At 51.4% G+C, this 17989-nt stretch overlaps 1 protein-coding gene across 5 annotated transcripts in view; it reads left to right on the top strand.

Moving 5' to 3' along the window:
• Positions 1-7664, top strand: part of NDST1 (N-deacetylase and N-sulfotransferase 1) — a 58868-nt gene extending 51204 nt beyond the window's left edge. For all 5 annotated transcript variants that reach the window (XM_027604782.2, XM_027604783.2, XM_027604785.2 and 2 more), the window contains exons 11-15: positions 709-883; positions 2886-3056; positions 3718-3827; positions 5569-5671; positions 6436-7664. In XM_027604782.2, coding sequence (XP_027460583.1) covers positions 709-883; positions 2886-3056; positions 3718-3827; positions 5569-5671; positions 6436-6555 — 679 coding nt within the window. In that variant the 3' untranslated portion in view covers positions 6556-7664. The remainder of the gene's footprint in view (positions 1-708; positions 884-2885; positions 3057-3717; positions 3828-5568; positions 5672-6435) is intronic.
• Positions 7665-17989: the final 10325 nt, after the last annotated feature.

The following is a 17989-nucleotide window of genomic DNA, read 5'->3' as shown; positions in this document are numbered from 1 at the left end:
TAAGCCCCTGAAATTGTACCTCTATTTTGTATGCGTAGGTGCCTGTGAGAGGCTCTGGAGCATTCATTTAGCTTCTTGAGGTGTCCTCCATCCAGAGCTGGGCCCACAGGTTGGCATGGACGTCCCTCTGGGTGGGATATGGGAGGTTCCTCTGGAAAGCCAGCGGCTGACCCACGTGAGGCCTGGGAGGGGTGTGGCCAGCTGGCGGTGATACACTCCCCGTCTCTTTGTCTCCTGGTCCATGGTGACATCCTAGAAAGTGCCATCCTAGGCCAGGAAAGAGACCCTGTACTCGGGAGACAGGAGAGGGCGTCTCTCGGGTCCATGCTGTTCCTTCCCGGGTCGAAGGTGCCCCAGTTCTCCTAGAGGCAGTGAGTTAGGGCCCTGTCGCTTTAACTGGGAACATCTTATTTAGGATTCAAAGACACACACCCCCATCCCATGCCTTGGAACCCATATCACTTCCATAAGTCTTCCCATCCTCCTGACTCCAAGGTACCCCCTGAAAAGGAATGATTCAACAAAGGGAGACTGCCTGGTGGCCATCCGTCCATCTCGAATCCCTGCCAGAAGCAGGTCCTTGGGATCAATGTGCCTGCTGGCTTTCTGAAGTTCTACCCCCAGCAACCCTCACCCTCTCATGCTGCATTCCTCAGGCCCCCTTCTCGTGAGTCTTGCTGTGAGCTCTTCTCTCTGGGCTTCCTGCAGGTACATGGAGTTCTTCCCTATCCCCTCCAACACCACCTCCGACTTTTACTTTGAGAAAAGCGCCAACTACTTTGATTCGGAAGTGGCGCCCCGGCGGGCAGCTGCTCTGTTACCCAAGGCCAAGGTCCTGACCATCCTCATCAACCCAGCGGACCGGGCCTATTCCTGGTACCAGGTGAGCTGCGGCCGGGGTGCAGCCCTGGGTAGGGGCATGGGGCTCTGTCCATCACTCAGCTACTCATAACGTCATTCGACAGATATTTACTAAGCACCTACTATGTGCCAGCCCTAAGCTAGCCTTCTGGAATGCGGTGGTGGGTAAGAATAGAGTCTCAGCTCCACAGGGCTTCTAGCTTAGTGGAGGAGACAGGCAGAAATCGACATTGCATCCCAGCCAACAATTACCTGCCCACCCTGCTAGCTTCACCATGGGTCCCGCCTCTGATTCTGACACCAACAAGAGGTGGAAGGTGGTTCCACCTGGATGAAAGGGAGATTTGGTGAACAGTGATCATACTAACTGGTCTCCTCACTGGACACTGGGTGGGGTCGGGATGGGGATTCAGAGAAGGATAAGATATAGGGCTCCGCATTCATAGTAGAGGATGCAAACACCTGATCAGGTAAAGAAGTTACCTGACTGTTGTCTATGGGAGAGAAGGTATGACTCCTAATCCCCACTCGACTATGTAAGAACTAGAACTTCCTTTAACGTCAGTGACCTGACTTAATTTCTTCTGAGCACTAGGCTTACAGAACAGCCTAGACTCAGGCCTTTTGGGAGGTTTCCTCCCCTGCCTGCCAATCTTCCTGGGATTCTGATCCAGTGCCAGGGCATGGGGGGTAGCTCGTCCACTAGCTGGTCTAGGAAGACCTCCTCGGGTCAGGCCGCTTCCAGCAGCTCCCTGCCACCCTCTGAGCCTGTCACTTCCTCTCTGGGGCCTCACTGCCTCTGCAGTCCCGGCGGGGGTGCTGGGTACAGACCCTACTTGCTCTCTGGTCCTCACAGACTGTCCCTTCTCTCACTGCCCACCCTGAGCTGTGTGTGAGTGTGGAGGCTCAAGAGAGCGTGACCCCTGGTGGGCAGGTTCCTGGTCTCTGGCTGCTGATGGCCCATGGCATTATTGTAGGTGGTTCAAACATGGCATTTCCCCCTTTCTGATTCTTTTCCTATCCTGTCTTAGTCTGTTCGAGGAGCTGTAACACAGTATTCATGGACTGGGGCTTAAACAACAGGAGTTTATTTCTTATAGTGCTGGAGGCTAGAAGTACAGGATCAAGATGCCAGCAGGTTTGGTTCCTGATGAGATCACTCTTCCTGGCTTTTAAACAGTCACACTTTCACTGTGTCCTCACAAAGCAGAGAGTAAGAGAGAGTGAGCAAGAGCAGGAGCACCCACTCTCTCTGGTGTCACTTCTTATAAGGGCACTAACCTCATCATGGTGGCCCCACCCTCCTGACCTCATCTACCCACAATTACCTCCCCAAGGCCCCACCTCCAAATACCATCATATTGTGGGTTAGGACTTCAACACGGGAATTTTGGGGAGGGGACACAAACACTCAGTCCATAACACCTTCTGATTTCTATAAAGGACAAATTCTCAGTTTAGTGTAAATGGCTCTTAAGTCCTTTCTAACATTGCTAAGCTCTGTTTTCAACAAAGAGAGCGCAAGCGTTGGGCTCAGGGCCTATAGCAGACATTGTATCTGGCTGGCATTTGAGAACATTGCTTTGTTTTTATTGTATTTATGAATGATTACCTTCTGTATGTGACAACTAATTCAGGTCTTCTGCTTACGAAGGCAATAGTGAGTTTTATTTTGAAATAGTTTGATGTGAATAAGAAAGACGAGTCAATGTAAATCAAAGTATGTGGACCTCGGCACATACAGGTGGCTTGTGGATATGGGAGACATCGGAGAGATGACAGGCAGATGACCAACCTTTGAAAGCTCTGATCTAGTCCCACTCCTGTCTTGCAAAGATGGAAAAACTAGGGCTCTGAGAGGCCATGACTCCCCAGAGTCAAAGAGCAGTGAGGGGCAGAGCCGGGACTTGAACCCAGGGCTGCTGGTCACAGCCAGGGTCTTCGGGCCACTTCATGGCTGCTGAAGAGAGTCTCTTCCTTTGTGCCCCCCATGGGACGCACTGACCCTCTCCCCTTGCCTGCAGCACCAGCGAGCCCACGATGACCCAGTGGCCCTGAAGTACACCTTCCACGAGGTGATCACAGCTGGGCCCGACGTGTCCTTGAAGCTGCGGGCCCTTCAGAACCGCTGCCTGGTCCCCGGCTGGTACGCCACCCACATTGAGCGCTGGCTCAGCGCCTTTCACGCCAACCAGGTAGCTGCCGGTCCCTGGCCCTTGGGAGGGCACTCACAGTTCTGGCTTGGGGCAGCTAGCAGAGAGTCTCGAATCTCTTTCGTCAGCCGTGGGTTCCAAAAGGTCCTCATTGGCGAGCTAGACCTTTGGGGGCTTCGAAAGTTTCATTCTTGTTTATCCCAAGGCCGATGTGTGAAAATTCCCTAAGCCCCTGTCCCGTCGCCGGGCTCTGTGTCCCTAAGGGGATCCCAAAAGCCCTGGGGTAGGTTATCTTCCTGGGAGGGCTGTGGTGATGTAGGGAGAGCCTGGTCAGAGAGGTAAGCAGGGCCAGATCACATGAGGCATTTAGGGAAACCCTTGGAGGGTTGAGGCAGGAGAGTGATGTTGGGCCAGAGGCTTAGAGAGAGGCAGAGAGGGATATGGTAGGGTTGTGCGGGGCAGGCAGGAGTGGAGCGACAGCTTCATCTCTAGGAGAGGGAAGCTGGTAGAGGGCAGGGAGTTGGACTGCAGAAGCCTGAGGCGCGGGACACCTGCCGCTCGGAGGTGGAAGAGGAGGTGGAGACTGTACCGTGAAGAGTGCCCAGTTTGTAACCATGGCTGGTGACCAGGAGACTGGGAACCTGTTTGCCCCTGGAGGAAACACAGGTTCAGATCATCCTTCTCTGTTTCCTCTTTCTTCCAGATTCTGGTCTTGGATGGCAAACTGCTGCGAACAGAACCTGCCAAAGTGATGGACACGGTGCAGAAGTTCCTTGGGGTGACCAACACTATTGACTACCACAAAACCTTGGCGTGAGTGTTGCCTTGGCTTTTCAGCAGGGTGATTTCCTGAGCAGGCACCTGGGCCAAAAAGCCAAAGGCTTGAATGATTATGGAAGAGACACAGATACATTAGAGTTAGAAAGTGTGCATATTCCTGATGGCTGTTTAGCAGAAAAGCTGATACTAATATGATTTGAATCATATTAATAAAGGTTATCAACTCAAGAAAAAAGGAGGTGGTGACTATGTCCTACTCTGGTCAGTTCCACCCTGGGGTTTTCTTTTCAGTCTGTGCTGAACATTTTCGAACCTTTTATTAAAGTAAGTTCGACTAACATTAAGCAGCCCTAGTTCCCACAAAGGTTTCTTAGCATTGGATCATGATTTAAATGTAATTTCAGGAAAAGGAAACTTCAGATATTGCCGATGGCTTATAATCCCACTCACTCAGAACCTGGCACAAGGGCACTGAGAATGCCCTCCCACGGTGGGTGGAGGTCAGCCTGTGTGGCAGGCGCTCAGGGCTGGGGAGTGGTTGCGCGTTAACCATGTTACAGACAAGTAACTCACTCACCTGTGTGGGGTGGGGGTGGGTCTCGAGAGAGGGAGGAATAAAGTCACCTTCCCTGGCTACCTACTTGGGAAAGTCATACAGCAAGAATGTTCCCTTCTCACTATCTTGGAGGTTGAAGGTGAAGAAGAGAAGCAGTCCTTTACCTTGAGGCAGACAGGGGCAGCACCTGAGGGGGTTGGGCCATTGGCATCCGAGATGCCTGGGTTAGGAGACCCATTTCTTCTTTAGCTGTGTGATCTCGGACAAGTGTCTTAGTGCCTTCACACTTCACTTTCCTCATCTGTAAATTGGGAATAAAGGTTTTGACTCCTAGACCTCCCGAGGGTCGCTGTATTGCATGAAGTATACATGTGGAGCTCTTAGCTCAGCGCCTGGCACGTACTGATGCTCAAAGATCGTCTTCATCATCATCATCTTCTTCTTCTTCCTTTATGCCTACCCTGTGACCCATTCAGAAATCCCTGTCTCCCACACCTGCCAAATGTGAATTCTGTTTTCCAGCTGTCCTTATGCCGAAGCAGCTCCTAATGGTTCCAGATCTGGGGTTGAATTCTGATGCCAGTGTGCCTCCCCTCCCCTTGGCAGCTTCAGATCTCATCTCCCTCCCCCACCAAAAACCTTTGAAGGCCCAGCATGACTTCAAATCCTGAAGGCAGTCTTGCTCTGTCATTCCTGAAGTTTACTCCAAAAGCCAAAACTTTCCAGTGATGGACATGCTTAAGCGCAACTGCAGATACTGCATTTCTGGAAAAATAGACAATTTATAAAGACACACACCCAAAACCCCCACTAAGCTTTTTCTTCCCTATTGGGTTCTTGGGTAAAAAAAATTGCTCAGCCCTGAGTAGGAGAGTGCTTAGGAAAGGTTTCCCCACGTCCTGAAGGACAGCACGTGATCCTGTTCTGGGTTGCTTGCTGGAGGGACTTGGGCCGCCCCACCCGGACAAGAGCAACTCAGAGCACATGAGGTGCTTTCTGCTGGGGAGAAGAGGGCAGGCGTGTTCAGTGTAGCCCAGGGCCGGCAGAAGCAAGCCCCAGCCCCACACATCTGTCTATCTGTGGGTTCCAGAGTGTGCTTAGGGGAGTGGGTTTCATGGCCTAGGCTCTGCCACTCCTGGGGTCTGTGACCATTGCCTTAAGGTGGGAAGGGGATGGGCTGGGCCAGCTCCCATCCATAGGCTTTCCCCACCTCCACAGGTTTGATCCAAAGAAAGGATTTTGGTGCCAACTGCTCGAAGGAGGAAAAACCAAGTGTCTGGGCAAAAGCAAGGGCCGGAAATACCCAGAGATGGACCTGGATGTAAGTGGGCACACTGCCTGTGGCAGCTGGATCACTGTGGGGGTCCCTGACTGGCGGGGGGGCCCCTCTCCCCTTTACCCTGCACTCAGCACCTTAACGGCCTTGGCCTTTCTTGGGTGGTGTTCTTACAAGGAGGAAGTCGAAGCTGGGACACGGTGGGTTAGAATAGATTTAGTCCAGCGAGAATTTATTACCTTTTGCCTAGGGCTGAGCGCTGTGGGCTTTGAGGATGGATGAGACGTGTTCTTTGCCTTCAAGGGACTCCTAGTCTGGGAGGGAAATAAGTCACACACACACCAGTAAGAATACGAGGCAGGACGCGCTTTATGCAGTAAGAGAACTGCACACGAGGGCTAGGGGATTTCGGAACCAGAGATGCTACTGAAAGGGACCCCGAAGGGGAGGGGCTCTGGAGCTGGGCCTGCGAGGACCAGGCAGCGTTTGGCCCGAGGCATGGATGGATAGGTGTTCTTGTGGCAGAGAATGGCATGTCCAAAGGACGAAGGGCAAAGGTCACACGCCGTGACTTCCAGTCTTCCTGATTTTAATTAATTCCTTCTTTTCTCCCGATCACAAGAATTTTGACCTTGTGTACTATGCTTTGGTGTCCTGCCATCTAGCTTTCTTTTGGAGGCTACCAAGGAAGATGGTGAATAAATGATAGGTGTGTGGGTTGACACTGACCGAGTGGTGGGTTTACAGAGGGGAGGGGTCCCTCTGGAATCAGCACATCCCTGAGATCTGAACTCTCCTTCCTGTTCCAGTCCCGCGCCTTCCTGAAGGACTATTATCGGGACCACAACATCGAGCTCTCCAAGCTGCTGTATAAGATGGGCCAGACACTGCCCACCTGGCTCCGGGAGGACCTCCAGAACACCAGGTAGCCACGGCCACCACAGCCAGACTGAACGTATGTGATGGCCTGGACGGCCTGCCGCATGCTGAGCCAGACTGACCTGCAGAGTGGGGAGCTGGGCCTGGGCTGGCCAGGCACTTCTGAGCAATATTCAGCTGAGGCCCAGGCAGGGCCAGAAGAAGAACCCAGGCAGGTCCACAAGCGCCTCGGAGCATCCAGTGCTGGGTCTGTGGCCTCCAGGACCTCCCTAGCCACCAGAGGTCCATTCTGTTCACGGCCTTCCGTGGGGAGGCCACTCCCTGTTGGTGGAAGGCCACTTCCTGGTGAGAGGGAGTCCGTGAGACTTCCTTTTCTGTCCCTCACTGTGTTCTACCGACCATGCCCTCCCTTCATCCCATCAGGCCCTGCGACGGCAGGGTCTCCCCTCAGTATTAGCTGCCATATTTTCCCTGTCCTCCAGACAATAGGGAGAAGAGCCCAGCGGGGCCTTTTGCCAAACAGGGGAGAGAGACTGGATGCTTCCCTCACTGTTTTGAGCCAGGCACTTCAGAGGGGTCAGCTGGGTACCCAGAGTCACTGGGCTGGATGTGGGGGTAGCCACCTCAAGAGAACTCTGAACCTCTACACACATTCTGGTTAATACCTTCACATCTCACTTTCCCTTTTGGGGAAAGAATCGCTGATTCCTACAGTATCCACCCAGTCCTCAGGGCCTGCTTCAGGACCCTGGGGCACTGTCATGCCATTTGGACCCAGAGACCCAGGCCTCCCTCCCCCTGTTCCTCACCCTGGGATATGACATGTGGTATTTCCTGTGGTAAAAGACTGAGGCGGTTCAGGAGTCTGCCAGTATACATGTCCCAATGTACATATGTTGTCCCCACGTCCAGCCCCAACCTTGGCCCCTGGCAGACACTGGGCAGCGTGGGTAAGACTGCCATCCACAGCTTTGCCCCAGCTACCTGTGGCCAAGGGCTCCTAGAGACCCCCTTAGCCGCCCCCCCCCCCCAAATACTAAGAAGCTAAAGTATTTTAATATTTTGTTTTTTTTCTTGGTGCCAGAGTTTATACCCTGGGTGCTGGGGTCGCACTGTGTTATATATATATATAATGTGTATATATATATATTATATTTTTTTTGGTTGGGTTTGTTTTTAATTCAGTCGTACAAAATGGTGGCAAGCCCCAGTGTCCTATCTCAGTGCTAGAGAATGAGGTGGAAGGGAGGGAAGGGTGTGTCTTCGTGTGTCCAGGCCTTGGGGAGACAGTGTGGAGGTGCCCCTCGGAGAGGTCTCTGTTCCCTCCCCAAATGTCACAGCTGCCCTGGGGCTACTGCGGCTGGACAGAGGTGGTGAGAGGTACAGGGAAGACCTACTCTCTCCAGGACACCTGGCTTCATGAAGCGCAGTGACCCTGGAGGAATTTTGGCCAAAGGAAACAGCAGGGCTGGGGTGGGAGGCCACGGGGCTGAAGGCCAGCCTGTCCCCTCCCCCCTCACATGGTGCTAGGTTGGGAGCTGCCCTGGGAGCTGGGCTGCCCGCCGGGACCCACAGAACTGTCTCCAGGCCCCCTGTAGACCACGGGATCTTGGGGCTGTTTTCTGGTTAGGGTCTGCTCCTACCCCCTTCTTTAACAATGTGAAGTGACTAAGGCTGGGCGCCTCTCCCCAGCCCCTCCCACTGCCAGTTCAGCTTCCAACCGAAATCCAGAAAACCCTTTCTGGAGAGCCTTGTCTTGTTCAGAAGACTCTAGCATCTTGGGACTGGAAGGGTCTTTCGATGGGTTTGGAAACAGGTCCAGAAAGGCGAGATGGCCTCCTTGGCTGACATCTCAGAACTGGGTGCAAGCAGGGCCAAGAATTAAACCTGAGGCTCCTGATTCTGAGTCCAGTGCTCTTCTTCCAATGCCACACTGCCTCTGAGCCCATCCTGGGGACCCTCCTCTGTGCCAGCTTCCTGTCCCTCCCTTAGTCACACCGTGGTCATTCCAGGATAGGGGACAAACCACTCCTTCCCAGCCAGGGTGCCTTTGAGCTTTCTCCGTTCCTGGTCTGCACATGCAGTCCTGCCTTGCTCTCCCTGAGAGGTCCTCCCCTGGTCTGTGGGTGGGGGTGGGGGGGCAGGTCTGTCTGACCTCTGAACCTGACCCCTTTTCTCAAGTTCTTCACCGGCAGTGGAGAAGAAAGGCAGATACTCAGCAGGACAACTGCATGTGGGTTCACTGTCTTCCGAGAGAAGCCTTCCCATCATGCTTCTCATCAGAGCCTTTGAGCCTGGGAACCCAGTGTCAAGCCCGCAGGGGATGAGGAACAGAGTGTCTGGGGACAGGGTGGCATGCGTGCTTGTACGCTCGTGAAGACTTGCCAGTGCCGTGGGGCCAGACTCGCAGAAGGGGGTGGCGACTTCCATAGGGCAAACCCCAGGCCTCGTCTCCCATCTTGTGGTGAGGGGCTCGGGCTCCGTGGCGTGTGCAGACCTTTACAGCTCCCACTGCTGAGATCTACCCTCTGTGTCTGGATGCCTGCCCCCATCTCTGGGAGCTCAGAATGGCCGGTGGGTGGGCAGCTCCTTTCTCTCTGCCTCTGGCCTGAGGAAGGAGCAGGCAGGTTGGACACCCCATGGGAGCTTGTGGGAGCAGAGGAAATAGTGGGAAATGTTGTCCAGGCCCTTCTGGAAGGCTGGGGACTTGACCTGCCACATGTTCTGAGTCTGTCTGGCAACTACTACTTCTTCCCTCCCCACTGGTGAATCTTGCTCATGGACCCACTGTCAGGACCTGTAGATATTGGGGAGGGGGTCAGACAAATCCGTCTAGGGGCTCTCAGCTACTGAGCACGCAGATCCTCCTCATGAGAGAGCAAACCAGAGGGCAGTGGGTACAGCATCTCTGCATCTTAAGTGTTCACTGATTCACTGTGTTTGGCCAGAGAGAGAGAGAGAGAAACAGTTTAAATCATGTCGTGGACGCCGCCATCCATTCTCTCATCCCTCCCACGAGCCTTTGTCTGGGGCGGGCGCAGGCGGGTTGGTCACCTGCAGCTGCCTCAGCCACTCGGGGTTCTAGAGCTGCCTGTAGCTCAGGTGTCCAGCACCTGGAGGATGAGTCCGAAGTTTAAAGATGGGCCTCCTGCGGGCCTGTGAGGAGAAGTAGCCAGCGCCTCTGGGGCCCAGCTGAGGGAGCAGCCGTCCGATCCCAATGGAGGACGACTCGGCTGACCCGCAGACGTTGGCGGGCTCAGTAGGGGGCGGTCCCTACCGGTTTGTTAGTGAAAGAGCAAGTGAAAACACGTTGTACCAATTATTTTATGATGAACACCTACTACCTTCCATCTAGAGTTAAAATGAACATTTTGCCACATTTGATTTCTCACTCTCTCTCTCTCTGTATGTATATATTTTTTCCAAATTAGTTTAAAAGTAAGTTGCAAATACCGTGAGACTTGACCAAAATGCCTCCACATGCATCCCCTAAGAGTTAAGACATTGTCCTACGTATTGGCCTATATCACACTCAAGACAACAATGATTTCCTAAAAACATCTGCTATTCAATCCATGTTCACTTTTCCCCCAGATAACTTTTACACCTGGTTTTGGAATCAGGATCCAGTCAAGGTGCATACATGACATCTTATAACTGCAGTTTTTGTTCAATCTCTTAAGTGCTGAAAAGTCCTCTCTCTGCTCGCTTTGGTTTTTTAAATGATGTTATTTCTGAGGAGAGCAGGCCTCCTGTGCTGTTGAAGTCCCACATTCTGGATCTGTGTGATCATTTCTTCATGGTGTCATGGAGTATGTTCCTCTAGCCCCCGTCTTGTCAAGGGTGATTTAGGCTGTATGGATTTCTGCCTTTTGTGCTGACTTGACAACTTCACTCCAGCCTGAGATGCCCCTCTACCATCCCCTGTACCAAGTGCCAAACCAGCAGAAGGGCTAGGTGGCGCTCCAGGAGCTCAGGGAAGGGCAAGGGAGGCGGCCATTGCAGCTGGGCCTGGCAGTGCTGGGCCTGCTGGGAAGGAGGTGCCTCTGGTTCAGAAGAGCCTGTGCTGCCCCCTCTGATCCTGGCGATGGACCACAGGGCACCGAATAACATCTCTCTCTCTCTCTCTCTCTCTCTCTCCCCACCTCCCTCTCTCTCCCTCTCTCTCTGTTTTGTGGCCTCCTGGTTTTTACTTCCTGGAGGCCTGTGGTCTGTGTGCACTGGAACAGAGCCGGGCCCCTGGGATGCACCAGGGAAGGGCCTAACTGGGGAACTGCCCCCCCCCCCCAAGCTGTGGTGTAAGGAGAACAGCCCAGGGCTGGAGGCAGGAGATGTGAAATTTCGTCCCAACTGGGTACGTTTAGTAGCTAACGTCACGGTTTCCCCCCAGGGCCTCAACTTCCCCATTTATAGCATGAGCAGATGGGGCAATGGCAGGGGTTTTCAAATGTCACAAAGAAAGTGGATCTGCTCTAGTTGAAGTGAGCAGTTGGAGGGCCCAGACCCCTGCCCTCAGGGCAGTGCTGGGTGCCTGGGTTGCAACCTTGGACCGGCTGCGCCCCCAGGCCTTGCCCTTGCCAGCTCGGACAGCCAGAGATTTGGGGGGGTGGGGCATGGGCTTTGTGAGGGGTCAGTGTCAGGGGCCTGGGGAGACTCTGGCTGTGTTTTATCCTAATAAGTTCATCCCTCCCTCTCTCCTTCCTTTCTCTGGCTCTTGAGGAGAATGAAGAAGGAGAGGGTTTTCTATGACTGTGCTAGCTTTTATTATCAGCAAGAGGGCTCCTTTTGTAATTTGTGCATGAAATTCATGTCATTTCCTGGGGAGAGGAGAGGGCTGACTGGAGAGGGTGGGGGGCACGCTAGGGGAGCAGACAGGTTTCCTTCCCTTGTGGGGGTGGGGAGAGGGGGGAGAGGGGGTGCTACCCAGCTCATCTGATCAGGGCTCTCGAACCAGCCGTTTTGGGTTGTGTTAAAAGTGGGAACCTTCCTCCATTAATGTACAATCTCGAACTAACTACTAATAAAGTGGGATTCTATTTGTATGCACTGGTCATGTCTGTCTGTCTCTGAACTTTAGGAAAGGCCTGCAGGGGAGGGTGGGCATAGGGAGGTTCTCACCACAGCCAGTGTGGCCACCCCTGTGTATGGTGGAGATAAGTCATCTCACTCTTGGATCCTCAGTTTCCCTCATCTTTGAGGGGTATGGAGGAAGTTGGATTCAGTGGCCGTTCCCGGAGAATTTGCTTAAAATGCAGATCCCCAGGTCGCGTGTCCAGAGAGTCATCTCTGGCAGGTGTGAGGTAGGGCCCAGCCATCTGCATTTTAACCCCTTCACGCTGAGACACTGCACTTTGGGAAACCTGGGCTTTGATTGAGGAGTCCTACAGATTCTCATTAATTCAGAGAGTCCCACTATCCGAGGAACCAAAACTTTGGTTAAAATACATGTCTCTCTAGCCCTCCCAGCCTGATTGAGGGCTGAGCTTGAGATTTGCCTGGGAGAGGCAGAGCAGAGAGGCCCAGTCCACTGTCTGCAACACAGGCCTCTGGACCTGCACCCTCAGGACCCCCTGCGAAGCTTTAAAACAATGTGCATCCCTGGGCTCTCTGAAATGCGCTCTTTCAGAACCTCTGGGAGTGGGACCCCGCAAAGTGCATTTTAACACACTCCCTGATACGCAGGAAGATTTGGGAACACTGAACCAGGCCACTGAGTGCGAGGCAGAGAAGGTCCAGAGGAACGTGGACAGCTGCTGAGGGGCATGGAAGGACACAGCTGGGAACACGCACACGCAAGCCCCGATGCATGGGGGCGGCGCTTGCAGAGACCTTTACGGTTTGTCAGCTGGGAGCTTGGCACGGGTCATGGGGCATCACCAACACTACATGGCTGGAGGCTGCAGTAATGGGAGCAGCTCCGGAAGTTGTGATACAGAAGGGTTCCTGTGCCAGTTAGGGGGTCCGGCCACATTAGAGATTTTTGAGTTTTAAAATAGCCGGTATTTGTTTTTTAAAAGAAAAATTGAAAACCAGGTGAAGGTAGGGGTACTCTGGTTGGAGTGGGGTCAGGGTCTGGACTCTCACCAACTAATTCCTCCTCTCTATCCCCCATATTATCTTGGAATCCTAAAACTCCTTGAAACACAGTGTGAAATTCCAGCCCGACTGCTCTCAGAGGTGCCAAGAGTCTGCATTTCTTTTTTTTTTTTTTAATATTTTATTTATTCGAGACAGAGAGAGAGAGAGCACGCAAGTCAAGGGGAAAGGCAGAGGGAGAAGCAGACTCCCCACTGAGCAGGGAGCCTGATGCAGGACTCGATCCCGGGACCCCAGGACCACGACCTGAGCCGAAGGCAGACGCTTAACCGGCTGAGCCACCCAGGCACCCCGAGTCTGCATTTCTAATAGGTTGTGTGTATAAAGGCACGTTAGACTTTCCTCATCCCCTAACTGAGGAGTCTACTCAAGGAATCTGGTACTCCAGGAGCAGTCTAGGCTCCCAGAAGTAGACATCTCCCTCAGAGAAGCTGTGGGTCATGTGCATAGGGCAGTGCGTTCCATAATAGCAAAATGCTGGAAACAACCTAGATGTCCATCCATGGGGGGGTCAGCTACATAGCTGCTAGTGTAGCCACACGTGGTACATGATGATGCAGTTGAAAATAATGAGCTCCGTCTTCAAGTCCTCCCAGGGAGATTTCTATGAGACTGACCTACAGTGTGACCATTTTTGGAAGGAGTACTACATAGTGTGTATTCTTCCTGGGAGTGTCGATACATACCTCTCATACCAAACTGATAACTGGTTACTTCTGGAGGAGGGAGAAGAGACCCGGAAGAGGGCAAAGGTTCAAAGGGCACTTCAGCTTTGGCTGCAACACTTTTTAAAAAACAAAGATAGGATATTTGTACATCACTTGTGGAATGAAAGTCTTAATAAAAAATAACTAGAATGGGTGATGCCAAAAGGGAGGCCCGGGCGCTCGCACTAGTGTAGGGATTATGCTATGAAGGCAGCACAGGTGTCCATGACCCAGCCCTTGGGCTCCCATCAGAGCTTGGGGCCGTGGAGGGGGGGAGGGGGCATTCTTGCCTTTGCCACAGCTATCCTGAGCACTCATCAAGATCCTGAGCTGAGGATCCTGACTCGCTGGGAGACAGTAGGCAGGTCTCCCCTCCCTCTCTGGTCCGCAGAGCCCAGCTCCCACATGCTAACAGATGGGGGAGTGTTAGAGCCTACATCATCAGAACTGGACAACCTGACGTGGTATGGGACGGATTCTGCTGAACGCCTGTGAAGTTTCCGACAAAAGCGTAACATGAATCCAGCCAGCAGGTACATCTCTGTTGAGAGATAGTTTGTGAAATAACTGGCCTGAACTCTAAAAAATCACAGTCATGAAGGATAAAGGCTGAGAAATGGTTCCGAATTAAAGGAAAGTGAAGACATCTGGCAATCACATGTCCTGTGTGACCCTGGAAGGGGTCCTGGGCCAGGAAACAATCAGCTATAAAGGATGCCAGAGGGAACACTGGCAAAATGTGGAAACGGACTTTATGGATTGGGTATGGTGTTGTATCGATGTTAAATGTCCTCATTTTAATAATTATACTGTTATTTAAGAATATAGAATTTTCCTTAAGAAGGTCACGCTGAAGTATTTATGGGTAAAAGGGAGGAAATGGAGCTTGAATTTGGGCTTATCCTGTGCAGTCTAGAACTTGTCCAGCAAGGGGCAGTGTGACCCCAGCTTCTCACAGCTAGCGTCCCTGCGAACCTCTACACAGAAGATTGGGCTGGTGGTTAATGGTGGGGGTGGGGGGTAATAATGTTACAAATAATAATATCAATCAGTTACATCATATGAATACTAAAAAGCATTTCTCACTGTCAGGCAGGCCCTCTGCTTGCCAAGGACCACCTCTTTTAATCCTTCCAACAACTCTCTGAGGTTAAGGGTTAGAATCATTCCCATCATATAGATGAGGGATCTGAGGTTCAGAAAGGCTAAGTAACTCTGCCAGGACCACACAGCTAGGAGTCCTTGGTCAGGGAGACTCCACAGCCCATAGCACACGGGCTTGTACTGCGCAGGTGATCAGGCATGGAGCAGGATAGGAGAATCTACCCTCCCCCATGTTCTATCTCCAACCACGGGGAACTCTGGACTCTGGCTTCCCAAACACCTACCAGCGCCAGACATGGACACTTCTTGCCTCAGAATCAACTGAGTGGATTTTTAAATTAAACTACCTGGCCATGTTGCTCCAGATTCTGCTGCAGGAACTCTGGGAAGGGCCCAGGAATCTGTGTTTTACCAAGTTCCCCAGGTGTTCTGTCATGTCACCAGAGGCTGGCAAGTCTCGGTCACTTCAATCCGGCATGTTTTCTTCCTGCCTTCTACAGCGCCAGGCCGTGTGCTTCTGGGATAGAACATAGACGCGGATCCCTGCCCCAGACAACCTCCCAAGAAGCACTGTAAATTCCCTCTCCTTCAAGACTTCCCCCTTCCCCTCCATTATGACATTTTTGGAGGCTTATTTCCTCTGCCTGTCAAATCCACAGCCCTTAAATCTCTATTCGTACAGGAAGTCGTCCTGGCTTGCCTCTACATACTCTCTGATCTCAGATATCCATAGATGGTCATTAAAAAAAAAAGGAAATATACTATTAAAGAGTATGATACAATAATACAGAATATGAAGTATGGGTTATAGTGCAGATAATTTTATTATAGTGTATGTCTATATTATCAAATGGCATATATTGTTATTATACTACAGTTAGGTAGATGATAGGCATTTCATCCCAGGGCATACCTTTAGGCCTGATGTGGTAGAGCTAAGAAGGCCCATTTAGGGGGCGCCTGGGTGGCTCAGTCGGTTGAGCATCCGTCTCTTGATCTCAGCTCAGGTCATGATCTCAGGGTCGTGGGATTGAGGCCCATGTGTCAAGCTCCACGTTGAGCCCCACATTGGGCCTCATACTAAGCGTGCAGTCTGCTTGTTCCTCTCCTTCTGTTCCTTCCCCTGCTCACGCTCTCCTCTCTCTCAAATAAATTAATTAAATTTAAAACAAAAAGAAGGCCCACTTAGTCTCTTGGTTCTTCTCTTTCCCATTTTACAGATAGGTAAATTGAGACCCCGGCGCAGGTAATGGGGCTCTGGTGAACTTAAAGATCCTTGGTCCCCATACCACCTATTCATGAAACTATAAGCTCACCCGTGACTGAACCCCAAGTCTCTAACCACCTGGCTCATAGCAGCTTGTGGTCTAAAGAGGGGAGGCAGAGAGAAGTCCTCCGTGGCCAGCCCAGCCCCCACCCAGCCCCTAGCGTGAAGGAGGGCCAGGGCCCTCTGCACAAGCTGGAGTCAGTTACCCAGCTGTTTATGGGTCTTTGCCTCTGGTGTTTATAGTTCCGCCTTCGGGTCTGCTTTGTGTCCCCACTAATTAGAACAATACTCCAGGAGGCGGCGCAGGGTGGTGGGGGACCACTGACGGGGAGCAGCGGGCTGGACCTGTGCCCTGGCTTCTGCCTTGCCTCACTCCAACAAGGATTTCGGGTCCTTTTCAAGGACATACAAGGGACAGCAAGATGGCGTCAATTAAAATCAGGTGAAAGAACAGGCACATGGGGGAGGGGAAAAGGCTAGACAAAGGCTAAGAAATGCAGGCAAAATTTGGGGCCAAATCCTTCCTTTTAAGAAAATACACTTTTTATTTTTTATTTTTTTATTTGTATTTATTTATTTTTATTTATTTGACAGAGAGACGGGAGAGAGGGAACACAAGCAGGGGGAGCAGCAGAGGGAGACGGAGAAGCAGACTCCCTGCTGAGCAGGGAGCCCTATGTGGGGCTCGATCCCAGGACCCTGGGATCATGACCTGAGCCAAAGGCAGACGCTTAACGACTGAGCCACCCAGGTGCCCCGAAAATACTCTTTTTTAAAAGAAAATCACAAAAATGATAGATGTCCATTGTGGAAAACTAAGAACATACAGACAAATGAGAAGAAAATTTCTGAAACTGTACCCCACCGTTGCTCATATATTAGGACTTTGCCCTTCTGTCTGATATGTAAAGTTGTTTCTGTAGAAATGGGAATATCCTCACATTCTGTTTTGCAAATCTCTTTTAAATCATAATAAGTTGTCAACATTTTTGCATCTTACTAAACATTTTCTACTACATCAAATGATGTCATTTCCATTTTTATTGTGATACAAGATTGTTGTGAAAGAACTGGAATCACCAGTACGTGCACAAACTCTGACGTGGGAGTGTCCCTCTTGGTCTGGTCCCTGGGGTAACACTTCTAACTCTTTGGTGGGATGCCTTCACACATTGTCCTACGCACGCTGTAGAGCCTGGGTCGTAGGTTATTTAAATGCTCCCCTGGCACTGGACATTGAGGTTAGGCACACCGCCGTGGCTTGAAGCCCACAGGCAGCCAGTGTGTTCCGGGAAACCTCCTGATACCCAAAGCAGATCGGTTTCTCCCAGAAAAATCTCATCAGTGCATCACAGTGAGTGACGTCCTCAGTAACATGCTGGAAAACTCAAGAAGGAGTTCCGTGGGGCTTCTTCCTTGTGCAGTCATGTTTGTTTATATATTTTTTAATTAATACTAGTAATTCGCATTTATAGCAGAAATTTTTAAAAATACAAATAAGCCAAACTAAGAAAATGAAAATCACTCCACACAGCCATAAGCACTGCTGTAAGTAATCATCAAAGCTCATGTTTATCAGATGCTTGGTCTGTGCCAGTCTCACTGCGCTAAGTGCCTAGTACGTACCAGAGGACCAGGTCCTCCCCACTTGACAGATGCTGCGAGTCCAGCTTTTAGGTGTGCCTAACCTCAGGGTTGTAGGGTAAGATGGAGACTCGGAAACTAGAAGGCCCGGGGCCAAAGGCGGACTTTGTAGCCTGTAGCCAGGCTACAACCCTGCTTCGTTTACATATCTGCCTGGAGGCTGGTTTTCCTCTTCCAACATAATGTTTCATAATCTGCTTTTTTTTTTTTTTTTCCGCTTAGTGATAAATGATGACCATCTTCTGGTGAATTAAAAATTAAAAATTCTTCTTCATGGGCTTTAGTCTGTGAATGTACCACACTTTATTTAATAGGTGAATACGTGCAATATTTTAGATTTGTAGTCTCCTAAACAAAGCCACACTGAACATTTTTGCCACTTAACTCTTGAGAATGTCCACAGTTATTTCCACAGGGCTGCTTTCTCTAATGGCCCTCCCTGACCCATCACAGCAAAGGGCAAGGAGGAAAGTGTGACGGGGGGGGGGGGGGGGGGGGGGGGAGGGGGGACGCCCAGGCACACCAAGCTCCTGGCTGAGCTGGTGCTGCTTGAGAGGGACAGTCTATCTATACAGAAGACAGCCCGAATGTCTTGTTCTTTAAACTGTGCTCCAAAGGTGGTTTCTCAGTGGAACCACCAAAAGGTTAAGAGCTAGAAATGAACCG

This window comes from Zalophus californianus, chromosome 5, assembly GCF_009762305.2.
Source record: "Zalophus californianus isolate mZalCal1 chromosome 5, mZalCal1.pri.v2, whole genome shotgun sequence".
Classification (NCBI taxonomy): domain Eukaryota; kingdom Metazoa; phylum Chordata; class Mammalia; order Carnivora; family Otariidae; genus Zalophus; species Zalophus californianus.
The sequence above is the reverse complement of the archived record's forward strand: the minus strand, read 5'-3'. Positions and strand labels throughout refer to the sequence as shown.